At 41.3% G+C, this 22,272-nt stretch overlaps 2 protein-coding genes across 3 annotated transcripts in view; one reads left to right on the forward strand and one right to left on the reverse strand.

Moving 5' to 3' along the window:
- The window catches only part of LOC109873874 (gamma-aminobutyric acid receptor subunit rho-3-like), a 17,544-nt gene extending 16,470 nt beyond the window's left edge, over window positions 1–1,074 (forward strand). Inside the window, exon 9 of the mRNA XM_031809030.1 lies at window positions 245–1,074. Coding sequence (XP_031664890.1) covers window positions 245–571 — 327 coding nt within the window. The 3' untranslated portion in view covers window positions 572–1,074. The remainder of the gene's footprint in view (window positions 1–244) is intronic.
- Window positions 1,036–21,316, reverse strand: LOC109873876 (mucin-5AC). Of its 2 annotated transcripts, XM_031809023.1 has the most exons (34): window positions 21,274–21,315; window positions 21,003–21,148; window positions 19,190–19,290; window positions 17,582–18,547; window positions 17,401–17,475; window positions 17,065–17,112; window positions 16,780–16,853; window positions 16,159–16,664; window positions 15,981–16,026; window positions 15,826–15,863; window positions 15,457–15,590; window positions 15,243–15,366; window positions 15,053–15,132; window positions 14,459–14,503; window positions 10,408–10,475; window positions 10,245–10,294; window positions 10,032–10,071; window positions 9,882–9,916; window positions 9,632–9,759; window positions 9,403–9,523; window positions 8,516–8,934; window positions 8,138–8,363; window positions 7,806–7,959; window positions 7,451–7,618; window positions 7,108–7,230; window positions 6,965–7,010; window positions 6,767–6,870; window positions 6,518–6,642; window positions 5,831–6,102; window positions 5,616–5,718; window positions 5,190–5,473; window positions 4,932–5,033; window positions 2,601–2,756; window positions 1,036–1,756 (listed from the first exon to the last, which is right to left on the reverse strand). In XM_031809023.1, the coding sequence occupies exons 2-34, from the start codon at window positions 21,089–21,091 to the stop codon at window positions 1,647–1,649; spliced, it is 5,160 nt and encodes a 1,719-aa protein (XP_031664883.1). In that variant the 5' UTR covers window positions 21,092–21,148; window positions 21,274–21,315; the 3' UTR covers window positions 1,036–1,646. The 2 variants fall into 2 exon arrangements, with proteins under 2 accessions (XP_031664883.1, XP_031664884.1); XM_031809024.1 differs by lacking the exon at window positions 17,065–17,112 and having other exon boundaries at window positions 21,003–21,316.
- Window positions 21,317–22,272: the final 956 nt, after the last annotated feature.

Consider the following 22,272-nt stretch of genomic DNA (forward strand, 5'->3'; position numbering starts at 1 on the left):
TGACACTTATGGCGTCTATAGGGTCAAAGTTCATGGGTTAGATAAGTCACAGAGTGAGGGATCATGTGCATGGGTGTATTATGAAATATGGAATATGCTACCACTGTCAGAGCCACAATAGAAGCGCCAAAGTAGGTTATAACAACAACTATGACTGTGTCTCCCCCTATTGGTCATAATGTATTCTACCATCGGAAGATCATTGAATTTAAACATCTAAATTCCCTCCCCTCTCTCTCCTCAGATCCCTGCCAATTTCAATGCCACTCAAACTATGGCCTTTGACGGATGTTACCACGACAATGACATTGACCTGATGCCATTCCCAGAGCTGCCCAGCACCCCCAACACAGAGCGGAGTCGGACGGCCACGTTGAGGAACTCGAGAAACTCTGCTGCAGAGCCCCCGCCCACGGAGGGCACCAGGCTACGACGCAAAAAATCTATCAAACACAACCTCAGCTTCATCATGAGTAACAGCTACATGATCGACTCCTACTCCAGAGTCATCTTCCCCATGACCTACCTGCTGTTCAACATCATCTACTGGAGCTTGTACTCCAGTAGGTGAATAAACCGTCAACAGTCTACTAACAGTTCATCATGCAGTGGGTTATTGGAGTATGTTGTCTAATGACTACTGAACTATATTACTACTGTATATTATCTATTAGGTTATTCTCACTGACAACAGCATCATCGTCAAGGCGTTGTTTTCTGCCACCCACTGGATTATGACCTTAACCATTGATTTCTACCAGAGTGCATTGTGGGAGTTTTGGACAGTCAAGCCCTACTGAAGAAGAGATACTATTGAGTAAATCTGCTTTTTATTGGAAACCTGTTGGAATCCGGGTTCAGGTGTGAAGTTGCTGGTGCTGTTCATGGAGCTGCTTCTGCTGGAACGCACAGTTGCTTTCCCCCCCACTGGTTTAAACATGTAGTTACTGTATATAGTATGAATTTAAATGTGCATGAAAATGAAGGTGCGTGTGTCTTTTATATCAGTGAATATCAGAACAATACAACATCAGATTAGCTTAAAATAAAACATTTCATTTTATTTATACCATTGTTATTGGTGAAATAACGTTTAATTATACACCCATTGTTATGATGCCTCTTTAAAATATATATACATATATATCTCATGGAAATATCTTGATTCTGAGTACAGTATAAAAGAGCTTTGCCTTTATCTTAAATGAAATCAAACCAGGAAGTGACAGTGTTAGTATGTGCCAGCGCACGCCTCTGAAGAATGCTGAGAAAACCGATAAAACCTGTAGTATGCAGTCATAGGATGCCGCTCGGGAGGATCTACAGTAAAAGTTGGGTTTCTCCTCCGTGCTACTGTAGATACCTTTTCAGTACAGTACATGTATTGATATTCACAATCATAGGTGCCAGCCCAGACGAGTTCATGATAGTATTGGTAGGTCAACTGGACGAAATCCATGAGCATGCTGGATCTTCAGTGATGTCCCATCTCTTCAGTGTGGTCTGTCACACACTTCCATTAAACTACTAAATGCAGCATTAACATTCAAATATTTCATATAAACGTAGAAAATACTATGAAACACACTGTCTCACGTAAGTCCACTCCCCTACCAGCCTACACTTGGCCTAGTGTTCTACAGGACTTAGGCTGCTCTCTGACTCTGAGTCCTGAATTGGCTGTTCACCTCATTGAGGACCACGTCTGAGTTGAGCTCCTCAAGGGCTGTGATGGTTCTGTCGTCAAATAGACTTCCTGAAATGGTACACATCAGAGTTACAGCTTATCCTGCACACAAATTACTGCATTTAGAGTGGTATCTCTGAGATTAACTCTACATTAAAGGACCACGTATAAGGAAAGTAGATTACGGTGGATACCCTTACAGCAAAACAACTTGATTTCACGTGTAGTTGTGTAAATTCGAGTATCTTATTTTCAAGGGCCAAATTATTCTGGTGATTCACTGTTTATAACTAAACGTATGAAATCCTTTCCAACCGTCTGGCAGCAGAATGGATGAAAGGACTTTTTCATGACCAAGAGCAGATAAACTAGCAACAGGAGAGCAGAGACACATGTGACTGTTGGAATCAGAGCCAGCTGGCAGCCAGCAGCTGAGCCAGGCACATGGAGGTACTGTTAGATACAGTCACTATTTGATTGGATGGGTTAAGCTGACTAAATCCTGCTGTAGAGTGTCATACATAGACACACATTCTCACACACTGTTGTATACAAACACACACCAGTTACTGTACACCATCAGTAAGAGGCTGAAAGAGGCACTATAGACGTGGCCGGAGCTCAAACAGTACAGCTAGCTACAATTCTGGGTAAAATGATGTTAAAGGGAAAAGGTCATCTCAGAGCCCGTCACAGAGATTTCCTAGGTTACATAGGTCATCAGTGACATGGAGATGAAGGCTTGCTAAGCCATCCCCTGCTCTGATAACAGAGGTTTAATATTATGACGTGCTTCCACATTTATCAGGGGCAGAAAGTAGATCGGCATATACAAAAAGTATTTCTCTATTGTTGTCTGACCCATATTGGTTGTTAGTAATCCCTGACCCCCCCCCCGGATCCCCATGCCTACCTGTTGCTCCACTGGGCCGCTCTGGGGAGTCACCGGTCAAGAAGGAGGAGCTGGAGGTATGGTTGAACTGGGAGGAGTTGCCGGAGCGGAAGGACGTGGCTCTGGTCACTGACAATGACTTCTTCTCTGTCTTCTGTGTAGCCGTGCGGCTCCAGTCTGTGATGAAACAAGAGTTCATTCAAATTGTGTACATTAAATTACATAAAATATGTCAATTCAGGGAAGCAAAAGTCATTCCGCTACCCAAGAATAGTAAAGCCCCTCTACTGGCTCAAACAGCCGACCAATCAGCCTGTTACCAATCCTTAGTAAACCTTTGGAAAAAATTGTGTTTGACCAAATACAATGCTATTTTACAGTAAACAAATTGAAAACAGACTTTCAACACGCTTATAGGGAAGGACATTCAACAAGCACGGTACTTACACAAATGACTTATGATTGATTGGCTAAGAGAAATCGACGATAAAAAGATTGTAGGAGTTGTTTTGTTAGACTTTTGACATTATCGATCATAATCTGCTGCTGGAAAAACACGTGTTATGGTTTACACCCCCTGCTATATTATGGATGAAGATTTAGCTGTCTAACAGAACACAGAGGGTGTTCTTTAATAGAAGCCTCTCCAACACAATCCAGGTAGAATCAGGAATTCCCCAGGGCAGCTGTCTAGGTCCCATACTTTTTAAATCATTACTAACGACATGCCACTGGCTTTGAGTAAAGCGAGTGTGTCTACGTATGTGGCTGACTCAACACTATACACGTCAGCTACCACAGCAACTGAAATGACTGCAACACTTGATAAAGAGCTTTCAGAAAGGGTGGCAAGAAATAAGTTAGTCCTAAATATTTAAAAAACTAAAAGTATTGTATTTGGGGAAAATCATTCACTAAACCCTAAACCTCAACTAAATCTTGTAATGAACGTGGAAATTGAGCAAGTTGAGGTGACTAAACTGCTCGGAGTAACCTGGATTGTAAACTGTCATAGTCAAAACATGTTGATGCAACAGTAGCTAAGATGGGGAGAAGTCTGTCCATAATAAAGCGATGCTCTGCCTTCTTAACAACACTAACAACAAGGCAGGTCCTACAGGCCCTAGTTTGTCGCCCTTGGCCTAGTGTTCAGTCGTGTGGTCAGGTGACACAAAGAGGGACTTAGGAAAATTACAACAGACTATGAGAGGCGCACAGTACTACGTAGAGCCATGACTATATGGAACTCTATTCCAAATCAGGTAACTGATGCAAGCAGTGGAATCAGATTTACAAACAGATAGAAATACACCTTATAGAAGAGCGGGGACTGTGAAGAGACACACACACAGATACAGACACATGCGCTATCAATCCAACTCTACACACACGTACATTGTAATATTGTTGTATGGTGGTGTTATACATGTTGTATTGTAGATATGTAGTGGTGTAATAATGTTATATGTTGTAGTGTTTTATCTTTTGTTTAATGTGTGTTATAAGTGCCTTAATGTGTTCGGACTCCAGGAAGAGCTGCTGCTGCTTTGGCAGGAACTAATGGGGATCCCAAATAAACCCCAGGAAGAGTTGCTGCTGCCTTGGCAGGAACTAATGGGGATCCCAAATAAACCCCAGGAAGAGTAGCTGCTGCCTTGGCAGGAACTAATGGGGATCCCAAATAAACCCCAGGAAGAGTAGCTGCTGCCTTGGCAGGAACTAATGGGGATCCCAAATAAACCCCAGGAAGAGTAGCTGCTGCCTTGGCAGGAACTAATGGGGATCCCAAATAAACCCCAGGAAGAGTAGCTGCTGCCTTGGCAGGAACTAATGGGGATCCCAAATAAACCCCAGGAAGAGTAGCTGCTGCCTTGGCAGGAACTAATGGGGATCCCAAATAAACCCCAGGAAGAGTAGCTGCTGCCTTGGCAGGAACTAATGGGGATCCCAAATAAACCCCAGGAAGAGTAGCTGCTGCCTTGGCAGGAACTAATGGGGATCCCAAATAAACCCCAGGAAGAGTTGCTGCTGCCTTGGCAGGAACTATTGGGGATCCCAAATAAACCCCAGGAAGAGTTGCTGCTGCCTTGGCAGGAACTAATGGGGATCCCAAATAAACCCCAGGAAGAGTTGCTGCTGCCTTGGCAGGAACTATTGGGGATCCCAAATAAACCCCAGGAAGAGTTGCTGCTGCCTTGGCAGGAACTAATGGGGATCCCAAATAAACCCCAGGAAGAGTTGCTGCTGCCTTGGCAGGAACTATTGGGGATCCCTCATCAATACAAATACATGGAAATACTTCTCTTCTTCAAACTACACACATCTTGTAAGATGTAGGTCAACAAGTCTTACCTGAGTTCTCTGCCAGTCTCAGTCTACCACAGCAGAGGTAAGTCCTCCACTGCCTCCTCACGTTCTCCTTTACAGCGCAGTGGAACACAAAGATAAAGAACCCTGCAAAAGAACACACGTGTCAGGCAACTACACTTTTGTTACACACTTGGCAACAGGTTTCCCAAGAAACTCCTCAGGCTTTGTGTTAGTGTCTTCTCTGAGAACATTAATGGTGAATTCATTTTACAGCTTATCTGGGAGAGTTCTAAATCTCACCTTGAAAGGAGTTGAAGATGGCGAAGAGGTACATGAAGGCCAGGTTGACAGGCCCCCAGGCAAAGAAGGCAAAGCCCCAGGTGAGGCCCAGGAGTAGGGTGATCCCAACCACACTGCGCAGGTCCTGCAGTCCGTTACGGTGCCTCATGTTGTGGGGGTTCTGACTCTTTATCCGACACAGCTGAACCATCACCACCACAAACATGCTGAGGTTCAACACGAAGATGACACAGAAGTAGGCCACCACAGATACGTAAAAGGCAATGTTGTTCTTCAGCCAGCAGCTGTGTGAGAGGAAAGGAGTGAAATACAGGAGACCATATTTGAATTGATCAGCTATCCTATTATGTAAATGTGAGTACAGGTATAAATGTCATGATGCACAAACAAGCACGTTAAATATTGAACAAAATGCAAGGGACTTACAAGTCATCTGTAGGGGAGTTATCTGAATACTTTCCGTAGCTAACGAGGCCGTAATTGTTCTTATCAACAGCAATAACGACGATGACCACAAGGAGTGGGACGCCTATGACGAGAGACAACAGACTACATTGAACTGTAAGTAACGGTTACTTTTGTAAGAATGTGGTGGCTGTTCTTCACTCTGATGACAGTCCCAGAATCACTTTTTCACTTACCCCAGCCGACGAGAGAGAACTTGAGCATGTATCGTTTTATGTATGTGTTGAAGACCTTGACGAGGGCCAGGTACATGTGGACGGCCTCCAGGCCCATCCAGGTGAAGGAAGCCAGCAGGAAGTAGTGCAGGAACCAAGCGGTGGAGATGCACAGGCCCACAGCGTCAGGGTAGAGGGCCAGCCAGGCATCCACCAGGAACACCAGGTTTAAAAACAACAGAGCCATACACAGCTGGATCAGGATCTTAGATGGGATGTCCTTACGCAGTTTCCTAAAGGAATTAGGATTGGAATGAGGACTGGTATTACATTGATTACAGCTTGTTTATATGTCTTTGTATTTAGATCAGTTCTCCAGGTGGGTGTCATCAAAATGAAATCAAATCAAATGTTATTTGTCACATGTGCCAAATACAGCAGGTACCAACAACCTTACCATGAAATGTTTACTTGCAAGCCCTTAACCAACAATGCAGTTTTAAGAAAACAGAGTTAAGAAAATATTTACTAAATAAACTAAAGTAAAATTTTTATTAAAAGTAACACAATAAAATAACAATAACAAGGCTATATACAGTGGGTACCAGTACCGAGTCAGTGTGTGGGGGTACAGGTTAGTCGAGGTCATTTGTACATGTAGGGGATATCATGGATATCCTGCACTGATTACAAGGGGCTCAGACTCACCCAAAGGCCAGGTAGGTGAGCAGAGTGACGGAGAGGAAGATGGCGGAGATACCACAGCCGATGTAGGTGATGTAGGTGAGGATTGTGGCCTGGAGATGATTGGTTATGCCCGTTCTGGAGATGTCCTGGGAGAAGAAATACCAAAAACATGTTGTACACATTGAATTATTCTAAAAAATAAGTCCTTGAATGTTGACAAAGACTGAATGGGAGAGATCACATTGCACCCCTGTCTCAGGAAGTACTCACCAGTAGCACACCGAAGCTGGTGAGATGGTTACAGGCACAGACAGTCTCATTTTCTGTGCTGTTCCTGACAGAGCAGCCTTTTCGGTTCCAGCCTCCTGAGCCATCTACGAGAAAACAAAACATTTTTATTCTTTAATACCTGTCAATTGTCAGAGATAGTCTTCCTTTCATTTTGGGAGACACAAGAGGAATACTTACCATTCAAGCCAAAGTCCCAGAAAACACATGAAACCACGACATTTGCCTGTGTAGACAAATGATGAAGAGAAGACAGGGTGTTAAATACTTCTCGGGATGTCCCATCCTTGACATAGGGAAAACGTCTTGACTGTTTGACTCACTGGGACGGGCTCAGTGTTTCTCAGGGTGATCACCACGTCCTTCTGCAGAGATTTGATTGACAGGTTGGCCACACTGGCTCCCAGTATCCCACTGTACAGCCTGCTGTCTCCCAGGGCTCGGTCCTAAGGAACGGCATGGAAAGAATATGGCATTGTCTATACATTATTTTACTACATTATTTACTACTATTATTTCACAGTTCTTCATTTCTGACCGATTTATGTGACTTTTATCCATAGTCATCATACCTATATAAATAGCAATGGCTGCTTAAGTAGCAATAAATGTTTAGGCTTGGCAACAGGTTGGGAAAGTACTGAATACAGAGGAGCAGGTAAGCACCTGGAACACAGTGGCCTTCTGGTAGAAGTTGAACTGGAGTCTGGAGGCTTGTAGCTGCTGCTCATGGGAGAGGTTCGCTGTGAGGGAGGAGGGGAACGTGACGGAGCCCTGGGGAAGGGAGGACGCCTCTGTTCTCACACTTCTCCTGGCTCTGCCATCTCCACGGATCTGGAGGGGACACATTTCTCTTTGATTAACACTTAGCAGCAAACAGCAGTTATCTGTCTATCTACATAACAGACCCTACCAGACATACGTCAGAGTACAGGATGTCCTACATTACTTCTGCGTGTATTTTGACGGCAACCGAGGCTACAGTATTTACTATTCAGTGTTTCCTTACTGGAAGGTTTACCTGCACATTGTTGGGGTCCGGGATGGAGAAAGATGTTTGCTGGAAATTAGTGCCGTCCACTGTTTTGATAGCGACAGCAACCGACTTGGTTAAAATCGTAGCCTCTTGCTGAACGACCAGCTTCAGGCCCACCGTATCAACAATCCCAATGATCCTGGTAGAAAAATCAACTGTTATTCTGATGCGCAGGTTGGTCAAGGTCATTGCTAAGATTTCTTCCGGTTTTACGAAAATGTTGTCACAGTCTCTTTACAGGCTTTATATAAGTGCTCATTTCTGGTACAGCACAGCAAGCAGCATAACAGCAGATTGTTTATCCCCAGGCAGCTCACTTGGTGGAGGAGGAGGCCAGGGTGTCAGAGGAGGCACCCAGCAGGTTGCTAACGATTTTGACAGAGGTTTTCCCCAGATCCAGGCTGACATTGGGTCCGGCCAGCAGGGCCTCTAGCTGGGACACCAGCTGGTCCACCTGGGAGGAGTTGAGCTTGGACACATTACTAGTCAGATCCAGCAGCTGATTGGCCTGCTCTTCACTACTAGCTGCTGTGGTGTTGGGCGCTGTGGGGAAAAGGATCCATAATAAAAACGAGGATGTTATCAGAGGGGAACTTTGACTTTGGGTCTACATTTTAAATGTAGATTAATGTGGCAGTACCAGCTATAGCCCAGGTAGGTCAGAGATCAGCTTGGGTTAGTATCCTGAGGGTTACCTGAGGTGGTTGTTGTAAGAGCTGTCGTGGTGTACTTTGGGGAAGCTGTTGTGGGATTCACTGGTGGAATGATGGGTGTTGATGAGTTTGTAGTGGTATTACCCCGGGTTGTCATGGCGATGGTTGTATTTGGAGCTGATGGTGTAGTATTTGTAGCTGATGGTGTAGTATTTGTAGCTGATGGTGTAGTATTTGGAGCTGATGGTGTAGTATTTGGAGCTTTAGAAGTGGTGTTTAGTGGAGCTAATGTTGTGTTCAATGGGACGTAGGGGCTGTTTAGGTGTATAGTGACATTGGGTGGAGGAGGCAGTATTGTTGTTGCAGGTAAAGTGGTGTTGGCCATTGGGCTGGGTGATGTAGAAGGAGGCATGGGGTCGCACATTTCATTCAGGAGCACACACACATTTTCCCCTTGTTTGCTAAACAGAGAAAGGGACAGATAAATGTAGATCTTCAGTTCATATAGTCAATTATATATTTAAGCAATAAAGCCCGGGGGGGTGTGGTATATGGCCAATATACCACAGCTAAGGGCTGTTCTTATGCACAATGCAATGCGGAGTGCCTGGACACAGCCCTTAGCTGTGGTATATTGGCCATATACCACAACCCCCGAGGTGCCTTATTGCTATTATAAACTTTTTACTAACATAATTAGAACAGTGAAAATAAATGTTTTGTCATACCTGTGCTATACGGTCTGATATACTACGGCTTTCAACCAATTAGCATTCAGGGCTCGATTTATAAATAGCTATATAACTTAAATGTACAAATAACAATGTGCAATTTGCTTACTCTCCATCATTTACAGTGTTTTACACAATTACAAAATGTGTAACAAGGTTTTGATGTCTTTGAAGCACACAAAGAGAGACTGAACTGACCAGCTGACAATGGAAGTGGTCTTTTCAGCCTCACAGAACAAAGTGGTGTTGAGGTTGATACTCTCCCAAGTGAAGGTTGAATTCAATAGACCACCACTGGATCCTGGGTAGCCACAAATGGCTGTGTGAAATGTATGAACACAAACAGTCAGAAACACATACTGTATAATGTATATGAATAAATACCCAGATGCTGTCAGCTTCCCCCATCCATGGTATGGCTACTCACCTGCTCGGGTCACCGTTCCATTATAGCCAATACCATGCTCATCATTGAAAACAGTCATCAATGCAGTACTGACTGCACATATAGGCACCGAATGGTTGAGGCGCACGATAACCCTGCAGCTTTGGAGACTGGTAATAAAACAGTAATGGTATAGTTATTAATAAGTCACACCACCATAATCACTCCACATAAAGGGCCGTCTTGAATGCACTGTAAAGGTTTTAGGCCTGCAAGGAGTACAGGAACTCACTTGGTATTTGCGCCATCGCATTCCACATGAGCATCCTGTGTGAAAACAACACAGAATAGCTCATAAGGTTTCAAATGATGTCTTTACAGAGCAACATAAAACAATGAAAGCTCATTGTGGGGTTGGGGTATCATCACATAATAAAATTACCTGGTAGATAGTTGATATGATGGGCAAGGGACAGGGAGGACTGGAACAGAGAATTACGTCAGAAAACATATCAAACCTAGTGTAGCAAGGTATGGCACTATATGTACTATTGGGGTTCATTTGAGCTGTAAGGATCTGATTGGAAAGTGTGAGCATATCGATGCTAAGCAGAAAGAAAACTGTTGTATAACAGATGAAGAAATTAGGACATACTGTGTCTCTGAGGTGTTGTTGCAGGGTGGAGGAGTTTTTAGCTGATCAATCTGGGGAACACAGCGCACACACACACACACACACACACACAAATATGCATACAATTACAAACACACACACATATATATGCACACAAACAGGTGACACGACAGAAACAACTCACCATATAGAAGATTTTTGAAATATTCATAGCGGGATCTTTGATCTGTATGCCCAAGGTATAGTATGCAGCTATAGAGAGAGGGAAGGAGAGAGAGTTATCACATGGTGGGAAAAAAAAAGGTGTAGCGGGTCCATCACAGTATCAGTGAAATGAGCAGTGGAGTTGTAAATATTGTATTTACCTGTACCATAGCAGTGAGAGGAGTAGTTGTAAATATTGTATTTACCTGTACCATAGCAGTGAGAGGAGTAGTTGTAAATATTGTATTTACCTGTACCATAGCAGTGAGAGGAGTAGTTGTAAATATTGTATTTACCTGTACCATAGCAGTGAGAGGAGAAGTTGTAAATATTGTATTTACCTGTACCATAGTAGTGAGAGGAGTAGTTGTAAATATTGTATTTACCTGTACCATAGCAGTGAGAGGAGTAGTTGTAAATATTGTATTTACCTGTACCATAGCAGTGAGAGGAGTAGTTGTAAATATTGTATTTACCTGTACCATAGCAGTGAGAGGAGTAGTTGTAAATATTGTATTTACCTGTACCATAGCAGTGAGAGGAGAAGTTGTAAATATTGTATTTACCTGTACCATAGTAGTGAGAGGAGTAGTTGTAAATATTGTATTTACCTGTACAAAAGTAGTGAGAGGAGAAGTTGTAAATATTGTATTTACCTGTACAATAGCAGTAAGAGGAGTAGTTGTAAATATTGTATTTACCTGTACAATAGCAGTAAGAGGAGTAGTTGTAAATATTGTATTTACCTGTACCATAGCAGTGAGAGGAGTAGTTGTAAATATTGTATTTACCTGTACCATAGCAGTGAGAGGAGTAGTTGTAAATATTGTATTTACCTGTACCATAGCAGTGAGAGGAGAAGTTGTAAATATTGTATTTACCTGTACCATAGTAGTGAGAGGAGTAGTTGTAAATATTGTATTTACCTGTACCATAGTAGTGAGAGGAGTAGTTGTAAATATTGTATTTACCTGTACCATAGTAGTGAGAGGAGTAGTTGTAAATATTGTATTTACCTGTACCATAGTAGTAAGAGGAGTAGTTGTAAATATTGTATTTACCTGTACCATAGCATTGAGAGGAGAAGTTGCAAATATTGTATTTACCTGTATCATAGCAGTAAGAGGAGTAGTTGTAAATATTGTATTTACCTGTACCATAGCAGTGAGAGGAGTAGTTGTAAATATTGTATTTACCTGTACCATAGCAGTAAGAGGAGTAGTTGTAAATATTGTATTTACCTGTACCATAGCAGTGAGAGGAGTAGTTGTAAATATTGTATTTACCTGTACCATAGCAGTGAGAGGAGTAGTTGTAAATATTGTATTTACCTGTACCATAGCAGTGAGAGGAGAAGTTGTAAATATTGTATTTACCTGTACCATAGTAGTGAGAGGAGTAGTTGTAAATATTGTATTTACCTGTACAATAGTAGTGAGAGGAGAAGTTGTAAATATTGTATTTACCTGTACAATAGCAGTAAGAGGAGTAGTTGTAAATATTGTATTTACCTGTACAATAGCAGTAAGAGGAGTAGTTGTAAATATTGTATTTACCTGTACCATAGCAGTGAGAGGAGTAGTTGTAAATATTGTATTTACCTGTACCATAGCAGTGAGAGGAGTAGTTGTAAATATTGTATTTACCTGTACCATAGCAGTGAGAGGAGAAGTTGTAAATATTGTATTTACCTGTACCATAGTAGTGAGAGGAGTAGTTGTAAATATAGTATTTACCTGTACCATAGTAGTGAGAGGAGTAGTTGTAAATATTGTATTTACCTGTACCATAGTAGTGAGAGGAGTAGTTGTAAATATTGTATTTACCTGTACCATAGTAGTAAGAGGAGTAGTTGTAAATATTGTATTTACCTGTACCATAGCATTGAGAGGAGAAGTTGCAAATATTGTATTTACCTGTATCATAGCAGTAAGAGGAGTAGTTGTAAATATTGTATTTACCTGTACCATAGCAGTGAGAGGAGTAGTTGTAAATATTGTATTTACCTGTACCATAGCAGTGAGAGGAGTAGTTGTAAATATTGTATTTACCTGTACCATAGCAGTGAGAGGAGTAGTTGTAAATATTGTATTTACCTGTACCATAGCAGTGAGAGGAGTAGTTGTAAATATTGTATTTACCTGTACCATAGCAGTGAGAGGAGTAGTTGTAAATATTGTATTTACCTGTACCATAGCAGTGAGAGGAGTAGTTGTAAATATTGTATTTACCTGTACCATAGCAGTGAGAGGAGAAGTTGTAAATATTGTATTTACCTGTACCATAGTAGTGAGAGGAGTAGTTGTAAATATTGTATTTACCTGTACCATAGCAGTGAGAGGAGTAGTTGTAAATATTGTATTTACCTGTACCATAGCAGTGAGAGGAGTAGTTGTAAATATTGTATTTACCTGTACCATAGCAGTGAGAGGAGTAGTTGTAAATATTGTATTTACCTGTACCATAGCAGTGAGAGGAGAAGTTGTAAATATTGTATTTACCTGTACCATAGTAGTGAGAGGAGTAGTTGTAAATATTGTATTTACCTGTACAAAAGTAGTGAGAGGAGAAGTTGTAAATATTGTATTTACCTGTACAATAGCAGTAAGAGGAGTAGTTGTAAATATTGTATTTACCTGTACAATAGCAGTAAGAGGAGTAGTTGTAAATATTGTATTTACCTGTACCATAGCAGTGAGAGGAGTAGTTGTAAATATTGTATTTACCTGTACCATAGCAGTGAGAGGAGTAGTTGTAAATATTGTATTTACCTGTACCATAGCAGTGAGAGGAGAAGTTGTAAATATTGTATTTACCTGTACCATAGTAGTGAGAGGAGTAGTTGTAAATATTGTATTTACCTGTACAATAGTAGTGAGAGGAGAAGTTGTAAATATTGTATTTACCTGTACAATAGCAGTAAGAGGAGTAGTTGTAAATATTGTATTTACCTGTACAATAGCAGTAAGAGGAGTAGTTGTAAATATTGTATTTACCTGTACCATAGCAGTGAGAGGAGTAGTTGTAAATATTGTATTTACCTGTACCATAGCAGTGAGAGGAGTAGTTGTAAATATTGTATTTACCTGTACCATAGCAGTGAGAGGAGAAGTTGTAAATATTGTATTTACCTGTACCATAGTAGTGAGAGGAGTAGTTGTAAATATAGTATTTACCTGTACCATAGTAGTGAGAGGAGTTGTTGTAAATATTGTATTTACCTGTACCATAGTAGTGAGAGGAGTAGTTGTAAATATTGTATTTACCTGTACCATAGTAGTAAGAGGAGTAGTTGTAAATATTGTATTTACCTGTACCATAGCATTGAGAGGAGAAGTTGCAAATATTGTATTTACCTGTATCATAGCAGTAAGAGGAGTAGTTGTAAATATTGTATTTACCTGTACCATAGCAGTGAGAGGAGTAGTTGTAAATATTGTATTTACCTGTACCATAGCAGTGAGAGGAGTAGTTGTAAATATTGTATTTACCTGTACCATAGCAGTGAGAGGAGTAGTTGTAAATATTGTATTTACCTGTACCATAGCAGTGAGAGGAGTAGTTGTAAATATTGTATTTACCTGTACCATAGCAGTGAGAGGAGTAGTTGTAAATATTGTATTTACCTGTACCATAGCAGTGAGAGGAGTAGTTGTAAATATTGTATTTACCTGTACCATAGCAGTGAGAGGAGTAGTTGTAAATATTGTATTTACCTGTACCATAGCATTGAGAGGAGAAGTTGTAAATATTGTATTTACCTGTACCATAGCAGTGAGAGGAGTAGTTGTAAATATTGTATTTACCTGTACCATAGCAGTGAGAGGAGTAGTTGTAAATATTGTATTTACCTGTACCATAGCATTGAGAGGAGAAGTTGTAAATATTGTATTTACCTGTACCATAGCAGTGAGAGGAGTAGTTGTAAATATTGTATTTACCTGTACCATAGCAGTGAGAGGAGTAGTTGTAAATATTGTATTTACCTGTACCATAGCATTGAGAGGAGAAGTTGTAAATATTGTATTTACCTGTGCCATAGCAGTAAGAGGAGCAGTTGCAGACAATCTCCACATCTGAAAAGCAGGAATACGGTCCTTGTCAAGATAGAGGGGTTTACCATCATTACAGTGTTAATATGTACAGTACCCGTCAAAGGTTTGGACACATCTACTCATTCAAGGGTTTTTCTTTATCTTTACTATGTTCTACATTGTAGAAAAATAGTGAAGACATCAACACTATGAAATAACACATATGGAATCATATGGTAACCAAAAAAGTGTTAAACAAATCAAAATAGATTTTAGATTCTTCAAAGTAGCCACCCTTTGCCTTGATGACAGCTTTGTACACTATATATTTTTTATTTCTATTTCTATCTATTCTTTATTATTACTTGTATTGTTTTTATTTCACTTCGACCTGCATTGTTGGAGCTCGGAGCTTAAGATATTCATTGTACCCTGTAATTACACCTGCTACGCTGTACATCTGACTGTTTGAAACCCCCACTGAAGATTGAAATGGCAAATGAATGTGTCTGTCTGTTAAATGTGGATAAGGAGTATTACACTATCACATGGGTAAATGAGCAAGGGTGAAAGAAATGTCATAGTTTTTACCGATGGGAGGTTTAGGGGGCATACCACAGTCCATTTGGGTTTGATTTCCAAGTGGTACGTAAACAGTCCCTGCATGTCCACTGTAAGATGCAACATGTTCGTATCAGAGGATGATTTGATACGAAAGAAAAACTTCAAACACAGAAACAGCAGCATAGTTGTACATTTTCCAGAGTGACCTCCAACTGACCATGAGATATTGACAGGCCCTGGAGCGTGACACGTGTTTGGAAGAGGGAGAGTGCCATTCAGGAAGCCGGTGCACTTTGCAAAACCATTACTTGGAGGCAATTGGCCTGCACACAGACCCTTACCTACAAGTAACAAGCAACAGACGTTAGGCTCAGGTAAATGTACATTCCTATGAGAGATTTCAGATTCACATTAGGGCAAGTGCGACTCACCCACTCTCTCCACTCTATTTCCCACTATATGGGTTTGTATGGAGCTGTTCTCCTGACCCAGCCACAGGGCTCGCTGGAAACAGCAGGGAAATGTTGGCTTCCTCGTCCTCAGCAGCACAGTGCAGTTAGTCCTCCTGGAGGGTTTTGGGCAGTATTAAGGCATGGAGCGAGACAGAGGATGCTGAACTGTAGTGTGGAAATTAGTAGAGGTATTTCCACCACAGGAGGCTGTTGAGGGGAGGACGGCTCATAATAATGACTGGAATTAAGTGATGTGTCGATACCACTCCATTAATTCCATTGCAGCCATTACTATGAGCACGTCCTCCCCAATTCAGGGGCCACCAGCCGCCTGTGAGTTCAACTAACCTGATCCCTGTTTTATTGACACACGTCACCTCAATGTCCTGTAAAGATAAGAGTTTTGATTCAACTCACATACTTTTACAGACAGAGAAAAAATGCCCTCTAATGTTGACATGCACATTAAGGCAGGTTTGTCTGGAGAGAGATGTCGTACTTACTTGAAACAGGCTGGCAGCAGTCATATTTCCACCTTCATGCTCCTCACTACAGAACAGACAGTGAATAAACAGAGATAGCTTCAGAAGAGATATTTCTTTTGATATTCAAACAACCTTTTCTGTACATCTACAGTATAAATCTTAATGAGCAATAATGACTTGTGACTGAAAACTTTACCTTGTGGTGCTATGGGGCCAGCTGGGAGACAGAGTTGTCATGCTATGGTTGTAGGGTGGGACGGACATGCTACGGTTGTGTGGGGGAGTACTATTGTAAAGCATAGTTGTCATGTTAGTTGTCAAGGTTGTCATGTTGAAGTTGGTAAAGTTCTGGGACAGTGTTGTCATGTTGAAGTTGGTGAAGTCCTGGGATCGTGTTGTCATGTTGAAGTTGGTGAAGTTCTGGGATAGTGTTGTCGTGGTGAAGTTGGTGAAGTTCTGGGATAGTGTTGTCGTGGTGAAGTTGGTGAAGTTCTGGGATGGTGTTGCCGTGGTGAAGTTGGTGAAGTTCTGGGATAGTGTTGTCGTGGTGAAGTTGTATAACCATGTTGTCATGTTGTAGGGGGTGGGATATGTTGGACTGACAGAGGTGGTTTGCAGTGTGTCAGTCGAATTTGTGCCATTTGCTTGTTCAGGGTTGGAGGGCTCACAGGAGTCCAAGAGAGAATGAAATAGAGCCCTGAACTGAAACAGGAAAACAATGCTGTCACATTTCATGTATAACTAAACAAATGTACAGTTTCAACAGGATTCATCACACATCAGTCAATCAAGTTTCATTCACTGTCTTCTGGCCTACCCAGCCACTGATGTCTGATTCATTCTTCAGATCTCCAGTCACATCCACCGCAAGGACCATCCAGTAGTACGCAGCTGTTAAACATACACATTACATCGTACATTTCAAATCAATCAATCAATCATACTTTATTTATAAAGCACATTTCTCTCCCCCCCCTCACCCCCAAAAAAATGCAGTTTAACGTAAAGTAATTAACATAAATAAGTAAAATAACAATGGACATGAAAGACTAATGCCTCAATATCATATATTCATATTATAAGCATGATTCATTAAACGTACACTGATTGGCACAGAGCTGTGAGAAGTTACAATGCACCTCTGCTGACTCTGAAACAGAGAGAGGAGAGGAGATATGTGAGGATCCGTGCAAACCATTGCAACAGGAAATGCAAAATTGTAGTGTGTTCGAGGTTTAAAAAGGCTTCATTATAATTCATATTTCCTGTTGCTGCAGGATTATTTTCCTGATGTAGCAAACTGGATCAAATTAAGATCCTACATCTGTAGCTCCACACAAACTCCTCTATTATACAGAGACATTATCACACATACAGTCAATGGTATGATTACTCACTGTGTTAAACCCCTCCACTATAAATGAGGCTGTTGACTTACCTGTAGTGGCATTAGAGGTGACTGTTATTGGCAAAGGAGTGGAGGGTCCTGGAGATGTGGCATTTTTAGAGGTCACTGAAATGGAGACACAGGAGTCTATTTGCTTGCTGAGTCCGACTGTACAATGAGTGTCATTGAATGATGAGATTTGAACATACTATATAAGGATTATCTAACTTACTGTTGGTAGTGGACGTTATGATGGGCGAAGTCGAGTGCAGAATAGTGGATGGAGATGGCATGGTGGATGTCATTGGTTCATTAGTCATGTTGGATGAGGCAGTGTGCAGTGGTGATGGATGAAGGGTTGTGAGGGATGTGGGGGGTGGGGTCGAGGATGCATTAGACATGGGCACCGAGATTGTTGACGTGTTTGGAGTGTTAGATGAAGAAATGTCTGTAGTGGGTAATGTGGCTGTGAACAGGATGGCTGATGGAGCTGCAGGTGTTGTGGTTATAGCTGATGGAGCTGCAGGTGTTGTGGTTATAGCTGATGGAGATGCAGGTGTTGTGGTTATAGCTGATGGAGCTGCAGGTGTTGTGGTTATAGCTGATGGAGCTGCAGGTGTTGTGGTTATAGCTGATGGAGCTGCAGGTGTTGTGGTTATAGCTGATGGAGCTGCAGGTGCTGTGGTTATAGCTGATGGAGCTGCAGGTGTTGTGGCTATAGCTGATGGAGCTGCAGGTGTTGTGGTTATAGCTGATGGAGCTGCAGGTGTTGTGGCTATAGCTGATGGAGCTGCAGGTGTTGTGGCTATAGCTGATGGAGCTGCAGGTGTTGTGGCTATAGCTGATGGAGCTGCAGGTGTTGTGGTTATAGCTGATGGAGCTGCAGGTGTTGTGGCTATAGCTGATGGAGCTGCAGGTGTTGTGGCTATAGCTGATGGAGCTGCAGGTGTTGTGGCTATAGCTGATGTAGATGTTATGCTACTAGGTGGCATGATTGATGCTACAGTATTTTGGGTGGTAGACACTGATGTGGTTGTAGTCTGTGTAGTTGATATAGTGTTTGTTATAAGCGGTGCTCTTGGTGGAGTTGAGGTCGAAGAAGGCGGGGCAGAGAATGGAGGGACTAAAACATGTGGTGGTAATGATGAAGGAGAGGGTGAGAAGGGTGGAGGTTGAGATGTTTCTGTAGTGGCATCTCCTGAGAACAGAAACAGAGAAGTCAACATTGGTCAGTGTAATGACAACATTAGACTCGGGCCACTTCCCCAGATCAGGGAGCCCGACAGACAGTCTATGTTAACAAGATAAGTGAACAATGCCGAAAAGGTTCAACAGATTAACGCACCAGCCAGAATGGCCAGTAAAAGCCTACTGTTAAGAAGTCGACTGCCTGTTGACAACAGGCCTTTTTCCATCCACTACAACAAAAACCTACCCAATCCTTCCTCTTTTCTCAACTGTTCCTCTTTTCCTCCTCTTCCTCCCTACCTCTCAGCCTTAGTGTGACTGTTTCCATCTCCACTGTGTGTTGACTAACAACATCTTTGTCACATTTCTGGATGTTTAGTTGCAGGTGAGACTCGAACCAGACCAGCAGGTTTTTCTATACTTAGGAGATATAAGGCATTGCGTGTGTGTTGACGACAGGTAATGCTGAGTGACCGACATGTCAGACTTCTCCAGCCTTACAGTAGGATGGGGATTCTCAGAATCCCTCTGCAGACAGCTACACAGACCAATGAGACATTCCTCAACGGCCTCTCAGTACAGCCTTTGGATTGTGTTCTGAAAAAGGTGTGTTTCTGACGTACTGTGTTGTTTACTGGTTGTAACGCCTCACCTCTGGCTACATGGAGAAGAAGGACCAGCAGGAATATCCGGAGCAGGGTTGGATGTCTCCTAGTTCCCATGTGTTGGAGATCAGAGGCTCTGTCCATCGTTCTGTAAAACATCAGTTCACAGCGTTCAACGTTAACAACTCAGAAATGAATCCCAACACATTTCATTGTTAAAGCAACTCTGTATCAAGTCTGATGAGAATCCTTTACCACAAATGAAAGAAAAGACTTTGATTGCACTACTGAGAGAGTGAAGGTGTGGTGAGACCCAACGAACCCATGTCTAAAAAATACATGATACTGTCTAGATTTAGCCAAGGTCTAACTGAAAGACCAAGAGATAAGATTTTACATCCTCTCTACAGTATGAGGAACACACAGACACCATACATCCTCTCTACAGTATAAAGAACACACAGACACCATACATCCTCTCTACAGTATGAGGAACACACAGACACCATACATCCTCTCTACAGTATGAGGAACACACAGACACCATACATCCTCTCTACAGTATAAAGAACACACAGACACCATACATCCTCTCTACAGTATAAAGAACACACAGACACCATACATCCTCTCTACAGTATGAGGAACACACAGACACCATACATCCTCTCTACAGTATAAGGAACACACAGACACCATACATCCTCTCTACAGTATGAGGAACACACAGACACCATACATCCTCTCTACAGTATGAGGAACACACAGTCACCATACATCCGCTCGACTAGAACAGTCAAGATCTCATCTCGGATGTCTGATTGATAAAATGTATACATCAATATTAAAATCCACATGTTTTTCTCTGAATAAAATATTTTGGGTGTGTCTTCTGATCTCTCAGAAACAAATGCTGTTTTAAATACCTGTGTTGATATCTTTGATGTTATTTCTGTGTGTCAGTTACAAATGGAAATTTGATACAATAGGGGAAGCATCCATGTGTTAATGCTATTGTCTTACATAACACAAATATGGAGTACATGACTCTAAAGTAAACACAATACTGAGTGCCTGTTCCGACACACTTCAACGTACACTATCAGTTGTGTCCTGAAACGATATTACAATTACTCTGGTCCATTCACCTGGAGAGCTGCAGAATATGTCTACTGGATGATTTTTGAAAACATCAATTGGAAACCACACACACACATTCTGACACTGTTTGATCATTCCTATGTGGGATAATATTGACAATCTGGCAGAGATGTATGTTCAAATCAACAATACTACTATCGTTTATTATTTGTACAGATTAGATTGTATGAATGTGATTAGTTCATGTTGTGTTCCTATTTTCTGTGGTATTGCAAATGTGAAATCAGAACATGAACACCATATAGACCTAGCTACAAGAACATATATTGAAAAATAACAACACTGTAAAATAATCTATATTGACCAATAACAACACTGTAAAATAATATATATAGGCCAATAACAACTGTAAAATAATCTATATAGGCCAATAACAACACTGTAAAATAATCTATATAGACCAATAACAACACTGTAAAATAATCTATATAGACCAATAACAACACTGTAAAATAATCTATATTGACCAATAACACTGTTGCATCATCTATCTCAACATAGTATGATTTTTGATCTACACATTTAACAATAGAAATTGCAACCATAACAGACAACAGAAAAACTATTCACCCTCAATGTCAATGGTAACGGTCAATCTCAAATCATTGACCGCCTGGACCTGTAGCCTATACGTAGGTAGGCTACAGTAGGTCTATGCCCTGAACAACAGAGAAAGTTTCTGTGAGGAATATATTTTACCTGGTGAAACACCGCATACAGACACAGCGCACTCCACCACACCACATAGCTGGCGCCTTGTCGGGGTTGTCCTCATCTCCACAAAACATGTATTTCTCATCAGCGATGCAACAATCCAGATTTAGACCATTTTCAGCACTGACCCCCTGATAGATCAATTTGATAAATCAAGTTTAGGATCGTTCTTCCCCTCTCAGACCGACGTAATACCAACAATGGTCCTTAAATAAGCAAATATACGGCACAAATAAAAGCGCAAATGTTTCCTTACTGTAAAAATAGTCCAGGCTTCTAAACCAACGTGAAGACACTACCTGTGACTTTCCCACCATCATTAGGTGACATGTGGGACACACCCCTAAGACGTCAAAGCCAGTTCTGAAAAATGTACTGTTCTCGTCATTGACTGTACCTGACCAAGAGACACAAAACTTTTATGAAAGAAAATTCAACAAGGCTTAAATACCTATTTTATTAACACATTCGACGTGTCACTCTCCTTACTTTTCTCAACTATTTATAATTTAGTTTTTGCTTTTTTATAATTATTTTCTGGAATATAAGAGGTGCAAGTTTACAGGTGTAAACTGCTCAGTGAATCTGGCCTTTAGGCTACAGTTTATCCAGTTCTCACATGTTACTAGCTAGCCTGTTAATCTTAAATATTATATGATATTTAATTATATTTCTATATAAATGGAGTTGAAAATAAGTGGATTAAGTAATGAAGAGTTAGACCCAATGGAGTGGCCAGATGCTTTCTGCAGTGTCTGTCTTTTTAAGGTCAATCGACCTTAAGGGTTAATCTGTTTGGAGGTCAGTTGTTTGGCCCAGATGGTTTCATGGTCACAAGGTAGAGCATAGCTGTGTCTGTTGTTCTAAGGACTGTACTTGTCTAGCCTGGTGCCTGGGGATTGAGGTGTGGCCCATGGCCATTGTGTGGAGCTAACTCAAAACCGGTCAGGTGTCTTTTTTTCTTTTCAGGGGGTTGAATTTAGAAGCTTTTCAGCTTCAAAATTGCAAACAGATTGTGGCTTCTATCAATGTAATTGTCTGCATCATTTCCAATCCCCCATGTATATATATATATATTATTTTAAATATATATATTTTTTTAAATATATTTTCCTTTATTATTTTCCCCTAACCCTACCACCCCTCCCCTAATTGGAGTAAACTAATGGACAACAATACTTAGGCTTCTACATCCAGTTTATACATACTATATACAGTTGAAGTCGGAAGTTTACATACACTTTAGCCAAATACA

This window comes from Oncorhynchus kisutch, linkage group LG29, assembly GCF_002021735.2.
Source record: "Oncorhynchus kisutch isolate 150728-3 linkage group LG29, Okis_V2, whole genome shotgun sequence".
In the NCBI taxonomy this organism is placed as follows: Eukaryota; Metazoa; Chordata; class Actinopteri; order Salmoniformes; family Salmonidae; genus Oncorhynchus; species Oncorhynchus kisutch.